The 19,586-nt window shown below is 39.1% G+C and overlaps 1 protein-coding gene across 1 annotated transcript; it reads left to right on the forward strand.

Moving 5' to 3' along the window:
* Window positions 1-283: 283 nt before the first annotated feature.
* LOC143848030 (uncharacterized) lies at window positions 284-17,339 on the forward strand. Its single transcript, XM_077356801.1, has 9 exons — window positions 284-583; window positions 7,084-7,247; window positions 8,962-9,085; window positions 9,178-9,307; window positions 11,530-11,594; window positions 11,740-16,078; window positions 16,171-16,257; window positions 16,385-16,489; window positions 16,607-17,339. The coding sequence occupies exons 1-9, from the start codon at window positions 429-431 to the stop codon at window positions 16,658-16,660; spliced, it is 5,223 nt and encodes a 1,740-aa protein (XP_077212916.1). The 5' UTR covers window positions 284-428; the 3' UTR covers window positions 16,661-17,339.
* The last annotated feature ends 2,247 nt before the right edge of the window (window positions 17,340-19,586 follow it).

The following is a 19,586-nucleotide window of genomic DNA, read 5'->3' on the forward strand; positions in this document are numbered from 1 at the left end:
GTATCTATGTTAGGTCCTATAAGATCAATATCTAACATAACCAAAACAACATAAGCACACACCCTATTTCTGAGCTCTAGCTCAGATAAGCTATTTGAGCTTGAGCTCGAGCTCAGAAACCATTTCCTAAAACGACACATGAGATACTGGCCATATGGTATTATGGTGTATGCACCCCAAGAGAGTTTTGGGGTGCGTAGTACACACCCTGCCTAAATGATCAGTTGTCTTCGTCCTTCAGTCATTGATTCCATTTATGCATTTAACCTCATCATTAAATATTCCACAGCACCTCTGTCTCTGCATATTCATTTAAATTCCCAAAACCCACAAAATAAAATTTGTATCTCTCTCTCTCTCTCTCTCTCTCTCTCTCTGAGTAGAAGCAAAAACCCATATCAGAACTGAATGTTTTGACATAAGAAGAGATGCCGATCACGAGATATCAGATTAGAAACGAGTACAGTTTAGCGGATCCGGATCTATACCGGACTGCTGATCGAGATGATCCAGAAGCCCTACTCGAGGGCGTTGCCATGGCTGGCCTCATCGGCGTCTTGCGCCAATTGGGTGACCTCGCTGAGTCAGTTCTTCTCTTTCCTTTTCTCGAATTTCCTTATTTTGTAGTGGGTTTTTTTGTTGGACTTGGGTTTAGTTTGAATTTCTTTGCTCTAAGAGAATGTGAGGGGATTAAGTCCTAATTGGGTGTTTTTGGTAATGGGTCTTTTATTTGAGTGCCTAAAAATGTGCGGGAAAGAGAACTGGGGGTATTTTGATTATTTTCATATGGTGGAATTTAATTTGGGGATTTTGATCTGTTAAAGGTTGGGGGTTTAGATGGATGGTTGTATTTTCAACTGTTTATGGCGTTGGGTCGTTTGGATATTTTAATTTTCAGATAGGTGGATATGTAGAGAGTGATATTGTGTTATACACTATTTGATTTTGGTTAGTGTGTGGGAATTCAATGTTATTCTGTCTATTTCTGATTTTAACTACTTTGTTCAATCTAATTTGTCTAAGATGTTTGCTGTATAGTTTGTTTGCAATTACATTGTTGACCATTTTTATGGCACGCGTAGTTGTTGTTTTTATATATGGTTTTTCTATGTTTTATGTCTTTGTAAGAGAACCATGAGACTAGGAGTAGGAGCAGAAGAATGCAGCTGAATTCATATTTTATTGAGCAACACAAAACTCTCTTTTTTTCTTTTTTAATTCTATGACAGTAGCATGCTCACTTTCTTTATAACAGTATCTTTGTTTTTCTCTCCTTTTGTATCGACCATATTGGTCTTCTTTTTATTAATATATCTGCAACCATTCAAGAAAAAAAAGAAGTAGCATGCTCACTTTTTTTTGGAAATGATAACCAATACTATTAAAGAAGCAGAGAACACCGAGATGGTCATTACAAAGATGAGCAAAGACAAAGATAAAAAATAAAAGACAAATACAAACAGCAAAAAAATATAATCAAGGGGGAAGAGAATCAGAAAACGGTAAGGATTCCATGGAGACTCCAGATTTACCAAGGTGATTCTCCACCTTATTGGCGGAGCGGCACACATGCTTGAAGGCAATAGAGGAGGATCCCACCAAATCAAATATTTCGTCAAACAAATTATCGAATCTCCACGGTGGCTTCTGATCACCCTTGAGCCATTGAATTACGTTCAACGAAACCCTTTCTAGCACCACATTATCAAAATCTTTACTAGATCTAAGCCTCAAACCTTCGTGCACTGCTCTCACCTCAGCTTCCGTAGCATCCACCACGCATATGAGGCCCGCATAAGCCCATTCAATCTACCCTTTCTCATTTCTTAAGACTCCCCCAATTCCAGTTGGGCAAGGATTCTCCAGCCATCAAAATTAAGTTTCACAAACCGAGGCTCAAGTGGATCCCAGGCTTGAATTACCTTTTGCTTTATCTCCACACTATTGCACACTTCGTCCCATCTTTCCCAAAGGTTATAGGCTGGAACAAATCTGAAAAGAGGGGTAGCTTTAACCCAAGAGATCGTTAAACGAAGAGTGGAGAGTAGCATGCTCACTTTCTAGGTGCTGTATTGCGTTCTGGTTCTTATGACAAACAACGTGGTGGTTGAAGTTGAGGATTGCAACCAATACTTCCCGAGTACAAAAACAATGTCTTGGGCATAGCTTGTACACTTAAGTATTGGACACTTGTGTGCCATTCATTTGAATTTGGTTAGCACTGATCTCAGTTGTGCTTATAAGAACTTGTGCTATTAAGCCTTTGTCATTGCTTGGTCCTTTTTAGGAAAGAATTTTGCTGTCTTGATAGGTTACACTGCAGTTCGTAGGTGATTTCTTGTTGCTATCCTTCAATGGATAGAGTGGCGCCTAGATCGAAGCGTCCATTCCCGAAGTCCCCCCAAACTTGACTTTGAATGGTAGTTCTCTTAGCATATCGGGCCCTACCATCAGTGATTGTGTTTTTAGGAATACTAATAGGGTTCTCATCAAGACTTACTATGGTCCTGTTGGCATAGTGGATTCCAGTGACGCAGAAGCTCTTTCCTTCCTTATCGGTCTATACATTTCTAAGTTGGAATTAATGGATCGAAGGTGGCTTTTCCAAGGAAGCAGGATTCGTTCCTGGAGGTGGGGATTCGCGATTCCCCGGAACACGAATCCGATTCGGGATTCGATTCGAATCCTCGAAAATTGGGAATCGGGGTTCAGATTCGTCGGAACCCCGATTCCCAATTTTGGGAACCTCGATTCCCAATTTATGGGAACCCCGATTCCCACTTTATAGGAACCCCGATTCCCTGCGAATCCCCAGCGAATCCCCAGCGAATCCCGGCGATTCCCCGGCGAATCCCCGACGAATCCCCGGCGAATCTCTGGCAAACCCACGATTCTCGCTTCCAACCATCCCCGGAGCCTTCGATTCCCGCTTTTGAATCCCGAATCGAATCCTGCTTTCAATTCCCGCCCTAGCAACCTTGGGCTTTTCTAATGTTATTGTGTGGGCATCAAATCTGTGCATTCATCCTTGCCTATTAGCGGTTTTATCTTTCAGATTATGATTTGTCTAGGGAGATCTCCCTATATTTCGATCATATTACTTCTGGTATTATCAGAATGCAGATGCCTCATCTAGAGAGGGAGTGCAGGGAGGTGTTAGTTTCATAGTGGAGTTTCCTTTGTCATAACATTTTGGCTTGATTTTCTTTTGTCATGCTTTCATGTTATTTTTTTTTCTGGGTCATCTCGTCTCCTCTTATATTCTTTTTTTCTTAAAGAATCCTATCCTGGTTTTCAAAGCTTAACTTCTATGGCTCAAGTCTCGATAACCTGGTCTTCTTAGATGCACTGATAGCAAGGTGATTTATGCCTTTTTGAGGCCTATTAGGGTGAAGGTCTCTAGCAAGGCGGAGGTTCAGTTGCTCCTTTCTGATATCTACTTCGTGGATCAGTCTCAGTTAGATCACAATATCATTGAGGGTAATTCTCTCAATGTTGTCACGTGGGTGAGAAGTCGGGCTAGTCATCCTTGGAGATTCCTGGATACTATTGAGGAGATCTTGGATTTAATCGAGGGTCATGACATGGAGATTCAGCATGTCTGGCAATCGGCCGATAGGGATGCAAATTTGCTTTCTCGTTTGGAAGTCAACACAGATACATCTTGACGTTTGATCACCTCCCTCCTGAGGATTTCTCTTTGGATCTTCTTGTTCTATGTCGTTTTCTTTTCTTTTCTTTGTTTTCCTTAGATCTCCCTGTTCTTCTATCTTATTACTGTTCAAAAAAAAAAAAGAGTGATGGAAAACATAATACACATCATCTAATATAAAAAAAAATGAATCCTTGTTATTTTTCCAAAAAAGAAAAGAAAAGATGCAGGCATATCATCTAATCCGTAGTGATTAATGGTGATTGCACAATTTGTATATGGTTATGATCTGGCAAAACTAACCACTTCCTTGCTGGTCTGATTCGACTTTACATGTGGTTGGGGATTCGCCTCAGAATCAACATCTTTCATGTTGCTCCTATCCACAAAAGAGAAAGAAAGATTGTAGAACCTGTAACTGACAAAGGTCTGCTTTTACTGCCGCAGTTTCAAGACCACCTTAGCAACACCCAAGAAAAAAGTTGTTGGTTGCACCTGTCCTATGACTCTGTACTAACATAGTTAGAGGGTGGAAAATGAGGTGGTGAGCTATTGCATAGCATTCATAGCTAACAAAGCTGCCACTTGTCTATTTATTTCATGTATAGTGTAACAATGGCTTGTTGTGGTTTAAGCAAGGTTTTAAATTTCCGGTTTTGGTGGAGAACGAAACCGAAATCGTGGGAACCCGAAACCTTACAAAATTTCGACCGATCGAAATTTAAGGAAAATCCCAAAAAATCTGGGATTTAACGTCATTTAATATTCTGCCGACATTTCGGAAGAAATTTCGGGCAAAATTACCGAAATTTCGTAAATTTCGGCCGAAATTTTAGGACTAGATAAAATATTACATTATTTGTTTCGATTGATTTCGTCCGAAATTTCAAACTTTCGGCTGAAATTTCAGTTTTGGTGAGGACCGAAATGCATTCCGAAACCGAAATTTAAAACCTTGGGTTTAAGTGGATAGGTTGCAGTCAATTTCTACTGTGCCAGATCCTAAAGTTCTGTTAGACGAGGGATTTCGTTTGTAGAGTACATTTTCTGGGCTGTAGTGTAGGAGTCGTGGTGTTAATAGGTTGGACATTTCATTTGTGTTTGAATGGTGAGCTAGTTCATGTAGCCAGAAAACATAATCCAACTTAGGCGTGGGTGTTTTTAGGATGAGATGTGGATCTGCTAACACTGTATCAAGGTGTTCTTGAATAAATATGTTCATTGTTTCAAAACTCCTCCCGTTAATCGTCAACTCGTCTGAGCCGAATCCCTTTTACCTGGGTCGAATTCCTGTCCGAGTTTGCATTTTGCTCTACGTAGTCAATTAAAACTCCTTTGACTCTCCCAAGTTATGATCACATCAATTGAGTACTCTGCTCCCCCCACACCAAGTCAACTAGGATTTGCTTTGGCTGCATTTTGGCCCACATCCACATTTTGAAACACTGATTGGGTTATCTCATATTAAATTTAACATCATATGTTCATGTAATTGTTGTTAGATATATGCATGTGACATGGACTGTGTAGTTGTTTAGTGGATTACCCATCATTAAGGGTGCTTTGGTCATTTATTCAGAGTATACTTCCTATCATGCTTAATGAAAAAATGTATTAGATCTCTCATTCAAATTCTATCTCCCTCTTTTTCTTCTACAATCTCATCATGTGTCCCAATGTAGTTTTCACATGATAACAAGGCATCAAGGTCAAGATTCAAGCGATAGAACCGCATCTTCTTACTATTGGCGGCATACTGAGAGATGTACTTGTTGAAACCTGCACAAACATGTAGATAACCAAGGGAAAGAGTAAAGGAAGAAGAAATGCAGCTAGAGGGAAATCCACCCATTAGTGGGGAATGATTGTGTTATATTATAAGCAAAAACCCCTAAAGCAACTGTTTATATATTATAATATAGGACGGTATTGTCATTAATAAGATTTACACGACACTGCCATGTGTATCTATGTGTACAACTTGTCAGTGATGATCACACATGAGTTCATTAACGATTCTTTCAACTTAATCTTTTTGCTTGGCACGCAGAGAGGAGCTATCTCACTAATTTAAACGCTTTCTCTAACAAAATCAATTTCTCGTGTTTCATTTTGGCATGAAACACTAGGTTTTGTGACAGTTTTATCACACTTTGATTGCCACAATATAGCTTTGCTTATCCCCTTGAACTCATACAAATCTCCTGAAGCAATTGTCTCACCCATATCATCTCTATGGCATTAGAAGCCATAGCTGTATATTATGCTTCAATGCTAGACCTTACGGCCCTCCATCAGGTCAGGCAATCGTACACAAGGATACGTCTTGTAACTGATTTCATAATTGTCTGAATCTCCTACGCAATCAGCGTTTGAAAATCTCTCCAACTTTACTTTCCTCTGAGGAAAGCCATATAGAAGACCATGAACTAAAGGTCTTCTACATAGCTCATGATTATTTTTGCACTATGTTAATGGTCTTGCCTTGGATTGTGAATGAACTGGCAAACCTAATTGACCGCACAAGTGATTTTTGGCTTTAAGAAAGTCAAATACTGGAGTGCTCCAACATAGTTATGTTCATGTGAGTGTCAATCACCTTTTCTCGATATTTGCTAATCATCTTTTTATTATAGACTATTGGTGTTGTGAAATCTGATTTGAAGGTCTGTGTCATACTTCTTTTAGGCAAGTAACATACCTCTCCTTGCTCTCTATATTTCAATATGAAGTAAGTAATGTTCTCCTAGTTACTGTTTTAAATTTCCACTGAAACTGGACCGAAATGATCAAATTGTTTCCCACTGAAACACATACTAAAACAAAACGCATACCGAAACTAAAACCGTAAGTGTATTAGTGATATACTATATCAAGAGAAATTATATGGTGGCCGAACGTCAAGTCCCGTGAAGGTGGTAGTGGTACGATGGAAGTACCATCCTTGATATTTGATCCAACAGCAGACTCTTAAAAAGTGCTCTGCTGTTGGATCAAATATCAAGGGTGGCACCGCTTTCAAGGTACTTGATGGTCGGGCACCATATAAAAACTCACTATATCAATATATATTACATAATTATATTTATTTGAATTGCATGTGAAATGTGGTATGTATTGAATTGTAAGACATGCGGGACAGCGCATGCCACTAGATGTTTGATGTTGTTAAACCATTATGGATGAATGTATTGCTTATGCGATAGTTTCTAGGCATGTATGTGTGCTTATTCTAGATATTTTTGAAAATTGTTTTGAGGATTTGATCTTAGGCATATCTATGTTGGTTTAAATTTTTTTTATAGAAAGCACCTTGTGACATGTTTGATACCTTTCATCCATGAGCTGTGAAAATCTTAGTTTTGAACAATTCTTTTGCACAGGGGATATATTATGTCCATTTGACTGACTTTTTTTTCCTGATGTGAAAGGTTTGCGGCGGAAATTTTCCATGACTTGCATGAAGAAGTGATGTCTACTGCTGCTAGAGGTCATGGATTGATGAATCGTGTCCAGCAGTTGGAAGCAGAGTTTCCATCAATTGAGAAGGCTTTTCTCTCTCAAACTAGTCATTCACATTTCAGTTATAATGCAGGTTAGCATGCCCTTTTGAAAGAAATGGTTAAATTTCTGTTTATTTTTTTATTTTTTTGAATAGTGTTAAATTTCTATTTATTGATTATGCAAAACCTCTATTTCTTTAATTATCATATCAAACATACATTGATTTTCCATGTTAGATATTTCCTGATTTTCTTCTTGAAAAATTCTCCTTAGATTCATTAATTAATGTCCTGTCTGTCATTAAATATGAAGCTCCACAAATGTGCTAGTATTTTGTTTCTATTTAACATGCATTATTTAACTCGTGTCTTTCCTGATACTCACTTGTATATATATTTACTCAGATCCCTTTCCTAATTAACACTTGCGATGCACATAAGCAGAAAAAGAAAAGAACAATAGTTTAATTTTTAAATGAAAATAAAAAATATTATCAGATAGCAAATAAAGAGCAACAAACTAACATTCTTGGAAGATTAAACAAACAAAATCCTAAAATCAGTAATATTTGGATGGTCTCAATAATGCATGAAACAAAAAAAGGAATATGTCCTTGAGGACCTTGACAGCCATATAGTATATTCCGAGAGAAATAATTTTTTTATAAATAATATTAAAATGTTAAAAAACAGAAATAAAGAAGAGACAGAATTTACCTTGATTTAAAGAGTGTAACTTGTTTTTTTTCCTTTTTTCGTTTTTTTTTTTCATTTCTAATTGAAACCTATCGAAGTTGTTTAACTTAATTGCATATAGAGGGAGAAAGAGAAGAGATGGATGAGTGACAGAGAGAGAGGAGAAGGGTTGTGATGTTCTGAGAGAGACATGAGAGAGGGGGTGGGGGGTGGGAATTGGAAGATTTAATAAGTGGGGGGAATGGTTATGAGAGGGATGGAATGAGATTTTTTATGGAAAGAGTGCCTTAGAAATTTTTCAGGGAAGATAGTGGACTGCGGTCGTTGCTCTAATTTAAATTAGAACTTATGTTTCTTTTAAATTTGCCCCCGGGCTTCGCTTCATACATCACATATTAATTTCGACCCTTAGGCCATGTCTGTCTGCCAGGATTTGTTTTCATGATAAATCGGTGTCTTCAGGTGGTGAGAGAGGGTAGGGCAGTGGGAGAAGAAGAGAGATTTTAGAGGGCACGATTGAGATGAGCCCGAGAAGTGGGTAAAAATCAGGAAAAGTTGGTCTTATTTTGCGTAAAGTTTTTTGTTTCCCGACTTTTTGCCACTTCTCATCACTTGGAGACACTAGTTTCCTGTTTTTTGTTTCCTGATTTTTAGCCACTTTACCCTCATCTCCACTTGGAGACACTGATTTATCATGAAAACAAATTCATGGTAGCCAAGCGTGCCCTTAGTCGTCCCTTTATTTCTAACGCCATAAATTATTCAGAAATAATTCTTTTAGCACCATATGAGGAAATGAATGTTAATATCTGATAATGGAAACAAAGTATTACAATATAAAGTGCTTGCAGAATGAAAAAAAGAAGAAGAAGGAAAATGCAGACTGCTGCCAATACATTTGGCATAAAAGGCTAAGGTCTCAAGAAGCTTTCAAATTGTGATTTGCATTTTGGGAAATGGCCTTCATATGTCCATGCTTCTTTCAATCTCGCCATCACACATTTTGGTCTAATTTGAACTTTAACACTTTAATGTTATTCATCATACTTCTTTGTCCCATTTGATGAATTACTTTGTTTCGTGATTGCATAGACTCATAATCTTTCGCAGGTCTTGACTGGCATTCTAATCTCCGAGTGGACCAAAATCTTATCACTCAAGGAGATATGCCTCGCTTTATTATGGACTACTATGAAGAATGTCGTGGCCCTCCTAGGTTATTCATACTGGACAAGTATGATACTGTTGACTTTGCAACCCTATTTAATTTTTCATAACCTACATATGTATATCCTTTTCTGAATGCTTTTTTTCCCCTCTTATCAGGTTTGATATCGCTGGTGCAGGGGCTTGTTCAAAGAGATATTCTGATCCTTCATTTTTTAAGATGGAATTCTTCTCGTCTGGAAAAAAGAAATCAGAGGCTCAAAGAGAAAAGAAATCCCGCAAAATCAAGGTATGGTATTTAAAAGGGAAGCAACATATTATTACTAGCATACCATATTGGCTGTTTCTTTTCAGCATGTCTAGACACTCTTTAGCACATTCTTTATTATTAAAAGGTATTTTTGTCCAGTTATGGTTCTTTCCTTCATCATTGTGTTAATGATTAATCTACCTTTTATCAACACGGAATCCTGTTAACAGATTTGTCATCATGACCTATTTGTGTCTAGATTCGTCTTCAAGAGTCTTGCAGGGAGGGAGGGAGGGAGCTTTCTGGGGCACTTGAGCATTCTGGGGAATGTTTACTTGAGCTTTCTGGGGCACTTGAAAACATCTTCTCTTCGGCTCTTATTGGAGATCGAACAGTGGGGACCCCGCGTCCTCAAGGATCTTGTCTAGATTCGTCTTCAAGGTGGAGAATCCCTCCATCCAATAGGATTGTTTTTGGGTAGGCTCCTATTGCTCTGAGAGTTCAAGCTTTTTGTTGGAAAATGGCCTTTCAAAGCACAATTGATGTGTTGAGATAGGAGAAATGCCAATGACAAACTAGTTTAAATTATGTAAAGAAGAATAGGACTCTAGCAATCATATCCTCAATCATTGCAAATTGACAAGGAATGTTTGTCTATCCTAAAATAGAGCGATGAATGGGGTTTTTCTGAAGTACTTTGCTGATCATATGTTAGAGTCTCACTATTGGCATCTCGAGGAGAAGGGCCAATAGTTTGATGCTTGGCACTTTTTGCAGTGATGGTAGATCATTTAGAAAGAAAGGAATAGAAGGATATTTGAAGACGAACATCATCAAATTTGGGAAGCTCAAGGAGCTCAAATTTAGTTAGATCCATATTAGGGAAGGTTTTGGGGTTATTGGATGCAAGATTTCTAGAAAATGGGGTGTTGTCATCTAAGAAAGGAACCCTAAGGATCTTCTTTGGTGTTAGGATTGAACAAAGTTGAAGTGTCGACCCTCCTTTTTTCGATGAAATAATTCATTAAGGAAGAAAAAACAAGGGGTGGGGCAAAGCCTATTGTCTTCTAGAGTTTGTTTTCGATGCCTCCAAGGATCTATGCATACACAAACTCTAGGTTTGGTGGGTGTAATTCCATGATCTCTGTGTGATTTCAGCGAGTTCGTGAAAATGACTGGCTTGTTTCTTGTTGTAAGATTGAACAGATTCTCGTTTTTATTCAAATAATAAACATTACAGTCTGGTTTCAACAAGAACTCTCTCTCTCTCTCTCTCTCTCTCTCTCTCTCTCTCTCTCTTCATGAGCGAAGAGTTCTAAGCCTAAGGATGCAAGAAAATGCTTAAGTTTCAGATGGCTTACGAGACTACTATAACACGTCCACAAATATCGTTCTTGGTAATTTCAAGGTTTTAAATCTCGGTTTCGGTTTCGGTCATACGAAATTTCGGACGAAATCTTGTAAAAATTTCACCAAAATTTCGGTGAAATTCTGAAATTTCCAAATTTCACGGAAATTTCCGAAACGTTTCACCGAAATTTCTGAAATTTCACCGAAACGAAACTTTTCGGCCGAAATTTCGAAGACGTTTCGGCGAAGTTTGGTACTTTTCCGACTCAATGTGAATTTCGTTTCGTTTTCCACCGAAACCGAAATATATATTATGGCAGAAACGTTTAACGTTCGGCTGAAATTTAAAACCATGGGTAATTTCTCGACAAGGGAAAATTTCAGGATATATTAATTTTTTTTTTTCGGGTTTATATCGGGAAAAGGACGATAAAAATAAAATTATTTAAAAAACATATAAATATATAAAATTTAAGAAGTTATATAAAATAAAAATATCGTAAAAATATCGGGATAATATTGTGACATTATCGCGATATTTTATGATAAAAACGAAAATATCGCTATATTTTTAAAATCTCGGGATTATTTTGAGATTTTGTTGTTTTATCCAAATGTCGCAATAAAAACACAATATTTTGAAAATATCGAAGATATTTGTGACATAGAGCACGTCTCATGTCCAATTCCTTTTCAATGTGCATTCACTTTAAATGCTTGATCCACTTCCTTCTCAATGTGCAATCACTTAAAACATTTAAAATTTTGTTTTATCTCAATGATGCATCTTTTCTTTCATGATATCTTTGCATTTATTCAGCACAAAGATTTCTTTTTTCATTAGAAAACCATATAATATGTATGTCGTGTATTATCAGTATGAAACCCACTTTTTCATTTCTCTGTTTCAGAAAAAAGGATTGCGTTGGAAGAATGGAGAAACACCAGAGTTTTCAGCATCTGAGTTCAGTTCAAAGTATGAACTCAAATTTCTCATTGCCAATGGTTTTTCTGCCTTAATTTTTTATTTCAATTTTCTATTATGGTTATTGAACTTTCAAACTGAGAACTTTTGGGGTAATGCGTTGGTTGGTTGCTCAGATTTCATTTTTATGATGCAGGTTGAACCATGCGGATTTTGATGAAAACACCAACATTTCTGAGAAGATCCCTACACATGGTGTGAGGTTGAAGAGAAGGAACTTGAATGGGTCCAATTTTTATTCAAGGACTAGAAGAAGTTACATGGAGCACATCCTCAAAATGCATTCACCTGAGCACAATTTTTCTTATGAAAATTCTGTAAACCTGACCCACTTGAAGTTGAAATCTGATGATGCAAGTGAGTCTGTGCATGAAATACATGAAGTGGGAGTAGAGGGCCCACCTATCAAGCGGGAGAGAGATAGGACGGGAACTCCCTCCCCTAATAGACAGGATGTATCCATACCATCCGTGGATGCATTAGGTGAGGAGACGATTGAAGGAGGAGTTTTAAAATCCATGCCTGAACCAACTCATGAATTTGTAGAAAAGAAAGTGCCATCCGTGTTCCACCAGGTGGATCAAAATGATGCATTATTTGATGGTGAAAGCAAGGTAGAAGCCAGTGCTGATGCATACAGGTCTGATGACAATGCTAGTGAGTTGGAAAATTACATGGATGCCCTTACTAACATGGAATCAGAAATGGAGACAGATACCGAGAGTAAACTTAAGCAGGAGCTGGGCATCCTCAACACTGTAAGTCAAGGAGTCGATTCTGATACAAATGATGAACAACTGGAGCCGGGGGGCCGACATTCAGACTCTTGTTCAGTTGAAAATTCAAGCGCATCATATGATTGGAAAAAATCATTTAAAAATGGAAGATCTAGTGGTCCCAACTCAGAGACTTCAAGCAATTTGGCTGAGTTGCCACCTTCTCATGGCAATGAGATCACTTCTTTGGACACACCTGTGACTTTAAAAAATTCTCTTGAACTGGAATATGTTGTTCGTGGGTTGGCATATGAGAATGCAGATTCTGGATCTGCCGAGAATCCACTAACTTCTTCAGATGAAATCCATGATACATCTTTCAAAAAGCTCTTGAGAAATGGTCATGTTTTAGGGACCAAATCTCTAGAGGATTTAGTACCAAGCACAAATACCAATGAAATATCTGAGGTTCCAAGTTATACTTCTGAACGTGGTGAGGCATCATGTGGTTCTTGTGTTACAGATTCAACTTCTACTCTTATCCATTCGAGTCCCACTTTGAGTTTGGGCGAAGTTCAATTGTCTAGACCGGACGCAGCTGAAATTACATCGAATAATGTGGAAGCCTATAGCGTAGAATCACCTTCCAATGCTCAAGAAGGAAAACATGCAAATGATCTACCACGTGCACCTTACATCTCTGAACTTCCTTCCCAAACAAAAGATGTACAGTTTACAGTGTTTGCCGAAAAATGCCCTCCTGACGAGATATTTACTTGTGGAATTCCTGATGCCTCATCTGTTGCCCCATTTTATTCATCTGATAACTCAAAGATGCCTATTGCATCACAAGATGGTTATGTCCCTGAAGAAGTGCTTCCTTCAGGGTATGAAGGTAGTCCTGTTGAAAATTGTATAGGGTATGTGCATGATTTATCTAACTCATTGACTTTGCCAAGAGAAGAACAGCTCCACAGCCCAATAAAACAAGAGCGAGACAATTGTCCAGATAGCCCAGCATCTCCCAAATCTTTACCTGTTATTCCCCTCCACTTTGATCGCATTGATGTGCTGCCCGATGACTTAGTTGCAGAAGTGGAGAATGGTGTTCCAGCCACTGAAAACTCAGAATTCTTGAAACCAGCAATGGATCATCAAGAGTCTGGTAATATCGTGGAACACGAACATCAAAAAGTCACTGAAGGAAGCCCGCCACACGATTCTGAGAACCACTGTGATGCCGAGACTCATATGGCGGACTCATCAGAAATTGCCACTGAGTGGGAAACATTATTGTCCAACAACCTGGAAGCATTGTCTATCGAATCTGAGAGTGACACGAAGGATATTCCTGCACCCGAAGGAATTTATTCGAACCCATTCCATTCAGTTGGAAACAATTCCGACATTGTCAACTTGCCATCCAGGTCTGAGGTATCTGATTCTGCAGCCAATGCAGTGCCTGCTGAGATTCCTATGCAATCTGGTGACTTAAAAGCCAGATCCATTCCCGTGGAAGCCGACTATAATGGTTGTGGTCCTGATCTTATCAGTTCTCAAGAAGCATCAAATGTTGAAAATCTTGCCGAATGTCTTTCTAGTGAGACGGCTTTGGATCAGCATAAAACGGAGAGCATGCTACCTTCTAATGGGAACGATCTCATAGGGTCGGATGTGCAAAGAATTCCGGACATTGGTTTCTCTGAAAATGAAGCAGATGTGGTAATTATTTCTACATATAATCCAGATTTCTCTGACTCTGATCCCTCCGGTACCGAATTTCTTGATTGTTCAATGGCAGTTGAACAAATCCAAATCCATATGCATTCAAGTAATGGTTCAGAAGCCCCCATAAATTTCGGAAAAAGCGAACAAGAGTCTGAATCAAAATTTTCCCACCAGAGTCATACTTCCGAGAGCATGAAAGATGTCATGTCTTCATCTACCTATCTCCTCCTAGAGCCAGCAAATCCTTTGGAGCAAATTCCCGAACTTTCAACTGGCAGGGAAGTTGGGGCAAATTCTTGGCATGAAGAAGAAGAAAATCTGGAATCTCTCAGGGAAAGCGATCAAGAATCAGAACCGAAAAATCTTCAATTTGATAGAGCACAATCACCAAAACAAAGGGATCCTGAAAATTCTGAGGATGGCTGGTTTAGGGCTCCTGGTTTAGGGATCCCTGACATTGTTTTCTCGGAAAATGAAGCAGATCCAGCAGTTATTTCTACTGATCTCAAACTGGAGTCATATAATCCAGGTTCCTCTGACTCTGATCACTCCAGTACCGAATTTCTTGATTGTTCAATGCCAATTGAACAAATCCAAATCCATATGCATTCAAGTAATGGTTCAGAAACTCCCATAAATTTCGGGAAAGGAGATCAAGAGTCTGAATCGAAATTTTCCCATCAGAGTCATACTTCTGAGAGCATGAAAGACGTCATGTCTGCATCTACCCATATCCTCCTAGAGCCAGCAAATCCTTTGGAGCAAACTCCTGAACTTTTAGCTGGTGGGGAAGTTGCGGCTAAATCTTTGCATGAAGAGGAAGAGAATCCGGAATCTTTTAGAGAAAGCGATCAAGAGTCAGAACCGAAATCTCCAAAACAAAGGGATCCTGAAAAATCTGAGGATGGCTGTTTTAGGGCTCCTTGTAAGTCTTCTCCACTGGACGTTCTCAGTGAACAATCCAAGCCCGATTTACATCTGGATTCACATGTGCTTTCTGGAAATGAGATTATTGATGGGTTGAGTATATCATCACCAACCACATCTGCTAGCATGGTGTCAGATCTAGAAGCATGTATACCATCTGTGCTTAATATTGAGAATTCTGATGTACCTATTAGCTCATCTGATTCACATGTCTCTACAACAACATCGTCACCAATCTTTCCCAGTCTCAGCCTGGTCATCCCTGATACTACTCACCAGCAATTATCTAATCCATGGCCAGATAAACCTGTCTTGGATTTTCCACTGCCAGATACCAATGCTCTACAAGCCAATGTCGAGGAGATGCCTCCACTGCCAGATACCAATGCTCTACAAGCCAATGTCGAGGAGATGCCTCCACTGCCAGATACCAATGCTCTACAAGCCAATGTCGAGGAGATGCCTCCACTTCCACCTCTTCCTCCTCTAGAATGGAGAGTAGGGAAGCTCCGGCATGGCTTCCTAAATTTAGGAGCAGTGATGGAGCCTTTGAGCTTATTTGCACCATTACCGTCTAAAGAAGATGAGAAGCCTCAACATGGTTCTATAACTTTAGCAGAAGTGGCTCAGTCTTCGAACCCGGTCGCACCATTACTAACTACAGAAGATGAGAAGCCTCAACATGGCTCCCCGTCGTTACTGGGAGATATGGCACAATCTTTGAACTCATTTGCACCAATATCAACTGCAGAAAATGAGAAACCTCAGCATGAATCCCTAAATTTAGAGGGAGAAATGGCACTGCCTGAGAACTCATTAGCACCGGTAGATATAGAAGATGAGAAGCCTCGGCACGCTACCATGACATTTGGGGGAGAAATGGGGTACCCTCTCAGCTCAATTGCACAAATGCCAGCCATAGAAGATGAGAAGCCTCCACAGGGTTTGCTAACATTAGAGAGAGATGCCGCATTTCATCCGAACTCATTTGCATCCGTGTCAATGGTGGAAGATGAGAAGCCAAATGAGAATCTTCAATCCCGACCCAGAGACCCTCTGATTGAGGCTGTTACTGAGGCTGTTGCTTCTCATGACAAAAGCACAGTAAGTTTTGTGGTGTACATCTTTAACTGGGATCTCTTTGGAACATATTGAAGAATTGGGTTCTGATTTTTTAAGTATTAATGATTTTGCAGCTGAGAAAAGTGTCAGAAAGGGTTCGACCTGTAATTATACCGAAGGTGGATGAAAGGGATTCGTTGCTAGAACAGATAAGAACCAAGGTTTGAACTGAAAAAAAGAAAAAAAAAGAAAAAGAAAATTGCTTCTACATTATTATTTTATCAGTCAATAATCACCCTTTTCAATAAGTTGGCGTAGCATCTGACTTAAATAACCTGATTCTGACAGTCTTTCAACCTTAAACCTGCCATTGTGACGAAGCCCATCATTCACGGTCCCAAGACAAACTTAAATGTTGCTGCTATTTTGGAGAAAGCAAACGCAATTCGTCAGGTTGGGTACTCACTTGTAACTTCCCTTTGCTTTTTCCTCTTTATTTGTGTTGCTGTAGACATTAATAATTTTTCAATATCTTGATTGCTCTCAATGGAAATGCATTCATTGATATAGGCATTGGCTGGAAGTGATGAAGATGATGATGGAGATAGTTGGAGTGATTCTTAAACACCAGAACTCAAGTTACTTGATCTTAGCATGACAAAAATGTCAACCTCTTTCTCCTTTCATTCAAGTATCACTTGGTCGAGGCAATGGTCGTTATTGGAAACGAGGAAAACTGTAAAGCCATATCTCTGCAGTCTGCACTGGACTGATTGGTGAGTAAAGTCTTTCCCATTACCATCATTTTATGTCCATGTATAATAATTTTTTTGTCAAATATATCCAATACCAATAGTAAGTTTTCCGTCTTACCCACAAAAATTTGGTTGGGTCAAAGAAAACCTGAACTTGAGGCGGGCTCATTGTAAGATCTGTATCAATCTCTGATACTTTTGGGATGCAAATTTTGTGGGATGGAACTTGAGAAAGTATATGCACAACGGCTCATTGGTTTCAAGTCAATCTTTGATCGAACATCATATTACTGAAGAAGTGTTGACATGGAGGGTGTTCTGTCGAAGCCATCCGTGTGCCCCGCCCCAACAGACAAGTAGTTCAATATATACTTCTATGTTAAGTCATCTTATTCTTCCTAAATTTAGTCAATATTTGTCACATTTCTTGTTAATATTGTGAAAAGAAGCATGGTAGTATTGGCTTGTTATTCTTACAAAGATTTTATGTTAAAAGTAACTGAACTTAGATTTCTTTTATAAAATACTTGGTTGAGATGTTTCGTTTGGATCAACTTTTCAAACATGGTATGGGGATGATATCCTTAAACTAGTAGAGTGCAAAACACAATGCATTTGAGCTTGGAGAGATTAACTGTCTTTTCTCCTTCCTTCCCCTTTCTCTTCTCTCTTCTTCCCGTTTCCCCTTCTTTGTGCATGGAAATGAAACTGAAGTTAAAGTTTAGGATATTCTGAATTTCTGATCATTTGAATGAGAGAACTTTAATTTTAAAAACAAAAGACAAGGTGGTGGCATGGCCAAAAAAGGGCAGAAACCCCATCTAAGCGTTGTAAGCCCAAAACCAAGGGCAGTGATAAATCGACCCCCAAATATCTTAAATCGATTCCCTATGTGTCTTTATCTCTCCTCTGGGTTAGAGAGAGAAAGAGGAGAGAGAAAGAGGAGAGAGATAGACACATATAGGGGGTCGATTTATCACTCCCCATGTAAGCATATATTCCATTTACTTGCAAAGTGCTTTCATTTAGGAAATTAAGGTGGGTCCTATATCTTTATAGCTCTACTCAACCACTATTTTTTCTTTGCTCAAAGTATTTGAACCATCTGAAGTGAATGCTTTAGTAGGGCATGACCTCATTGAAATACAGAGTGGAGTGCCCACTACTACATAGTGGGTCCCACCTTTGATTGATTGAAATTGTTCGTTGATTGATTGGTGTGATTTTTGGGCCAAAAGAGATCCAAACCAATGCATATCAAAAACCCAGATTAAAATATGAGGAATGCTAGACTGAAGGGAGCCCTTGCAAAAATGAGACGAGAGGATTCTCCCATTGGCTGCACATCACAAAAGTGCATTCAATGGTAGCTGACTTTTTTAGAGTGACGTGCAGGCAATGGGGGAGCCCTTTCATCTAATTTTTGCAAGGGCTCCCTTCAGTCTAGCATTCCTCTTAAAATATTTACCTTTTAGCAGTGTATAAACCAATTTATTTCTATCGTTTCCCCTACTTATTTGATCGAAAGTTCCCAAGCCTATTTAAGTAATCTATGAAATGCCTTTGGTATCCTATACTTTTATAGCAAAGATCTCTCTTTGATCAACATGTTGATGTCAGCTTAGGATTATCGATCAAGATCGAACAAAAAGCAACGAACAAGATTAGCTACGGCCCTATCCTATTCAAGAAACATTATTTCTGAACATATTACTTGTTCATATACTAATGTAGGTATCTAACTACTGATGGAACACGTTAGGCTAGGCCCTTAAACCACATAGGATTATATTTCAAAGCTGGCCTAATATTTAGGCCATAGGAGATCCATCAGATGGAAGGTCTGTTTCAATCAAAGATGAAAGCACATTATGTAGTAATAGGCTTGCGTTGTAATTAGGGCTGCAACTCGAGCCGGGTTTTACCCAACCCGCATCGACCCGATCCGAAAATAGCCTGGGTTGGGTTCAGGTTTCATGGGTTTCGGGTCGAGCCGGGTTGAGCATTCAAAAGCCTGCATGAATCTCGGGTCGAGCCGGCTTTGAAGGGGCCCGACCCGACCCGACCCGAGTTACATAAGTTATAGTATGTACATTTTTTCTATTGTTAGTTAAAAGTTAAAAGTGAAAACCCACTCACCCACTGTTACTGTATGTGAGTGTAATTTCTGCTTCTATGAGTTGAGTTAATTCAAGTGTTTGATTCTTTGATTGTAACTACAACATTGTTTAATTACAGCATTGTTTGATTCAAGTGTGATGTGAGTGTAATTACATCATTGTTTGATTCAAGTGTAATGTGAGTGTAATTTCTGCTTCTATGAGTTGAGTTGCCTTGCTAAACAAGAATTTTCCTTAAAAAATTGCGTCAACGTGAAAAAACCCGACCAGACCCGAGATTTATCATGGGTAGGGCCGGGTTTGGGAATCGTGGGTTTTCTGAAAAAAAACCCGACCCGACCCGACCCGAGATATTTCTCGAGTAGGGTTGGGTTCTCCAAAACCCGACCCGCCCGACCCGAGTTGCAGCCCTAGTTGTAATAGATGTTATTCCAAGTTGGTGGGCCCCACCAAGGATTGGCAATTTTCGAAAATTCACCATAATTTGATGATCCTAAAATCTTAGCAAGAGCCTGTAAAGTGGATCAACGGCCCAGATTAAATGGCCAGGTTTTTTTTTATCAGAATGAGCAGTAAGCAATGAGTAATCCTAGGTGGGCCTACCCGGATGGACGACCGGATAGGTGAGTGGATGCTCCATTATGTCGGTGTTTTACTGTTTTCCCCTGAGTTTTC

This window comes from Tasmannia lanceolata, unplaced genomic scaffold (genome assembly GCF_043159265.1).
Source record: "Tasmannia lanceolata isolate RefF3 unplaced genomic scaffold, GAP_Taslan_0.1 ptg000016l, whole genome shotgun sequence".
In the NCBI taxonomy this organism is placed as follows: domain Eukaryota; kingdom Viridiplantae; phylum Streptophyta; class Magnoliopsida; order Canellales; family Winteraceae; genus Tasmannia; species Tasmannia lanceolata.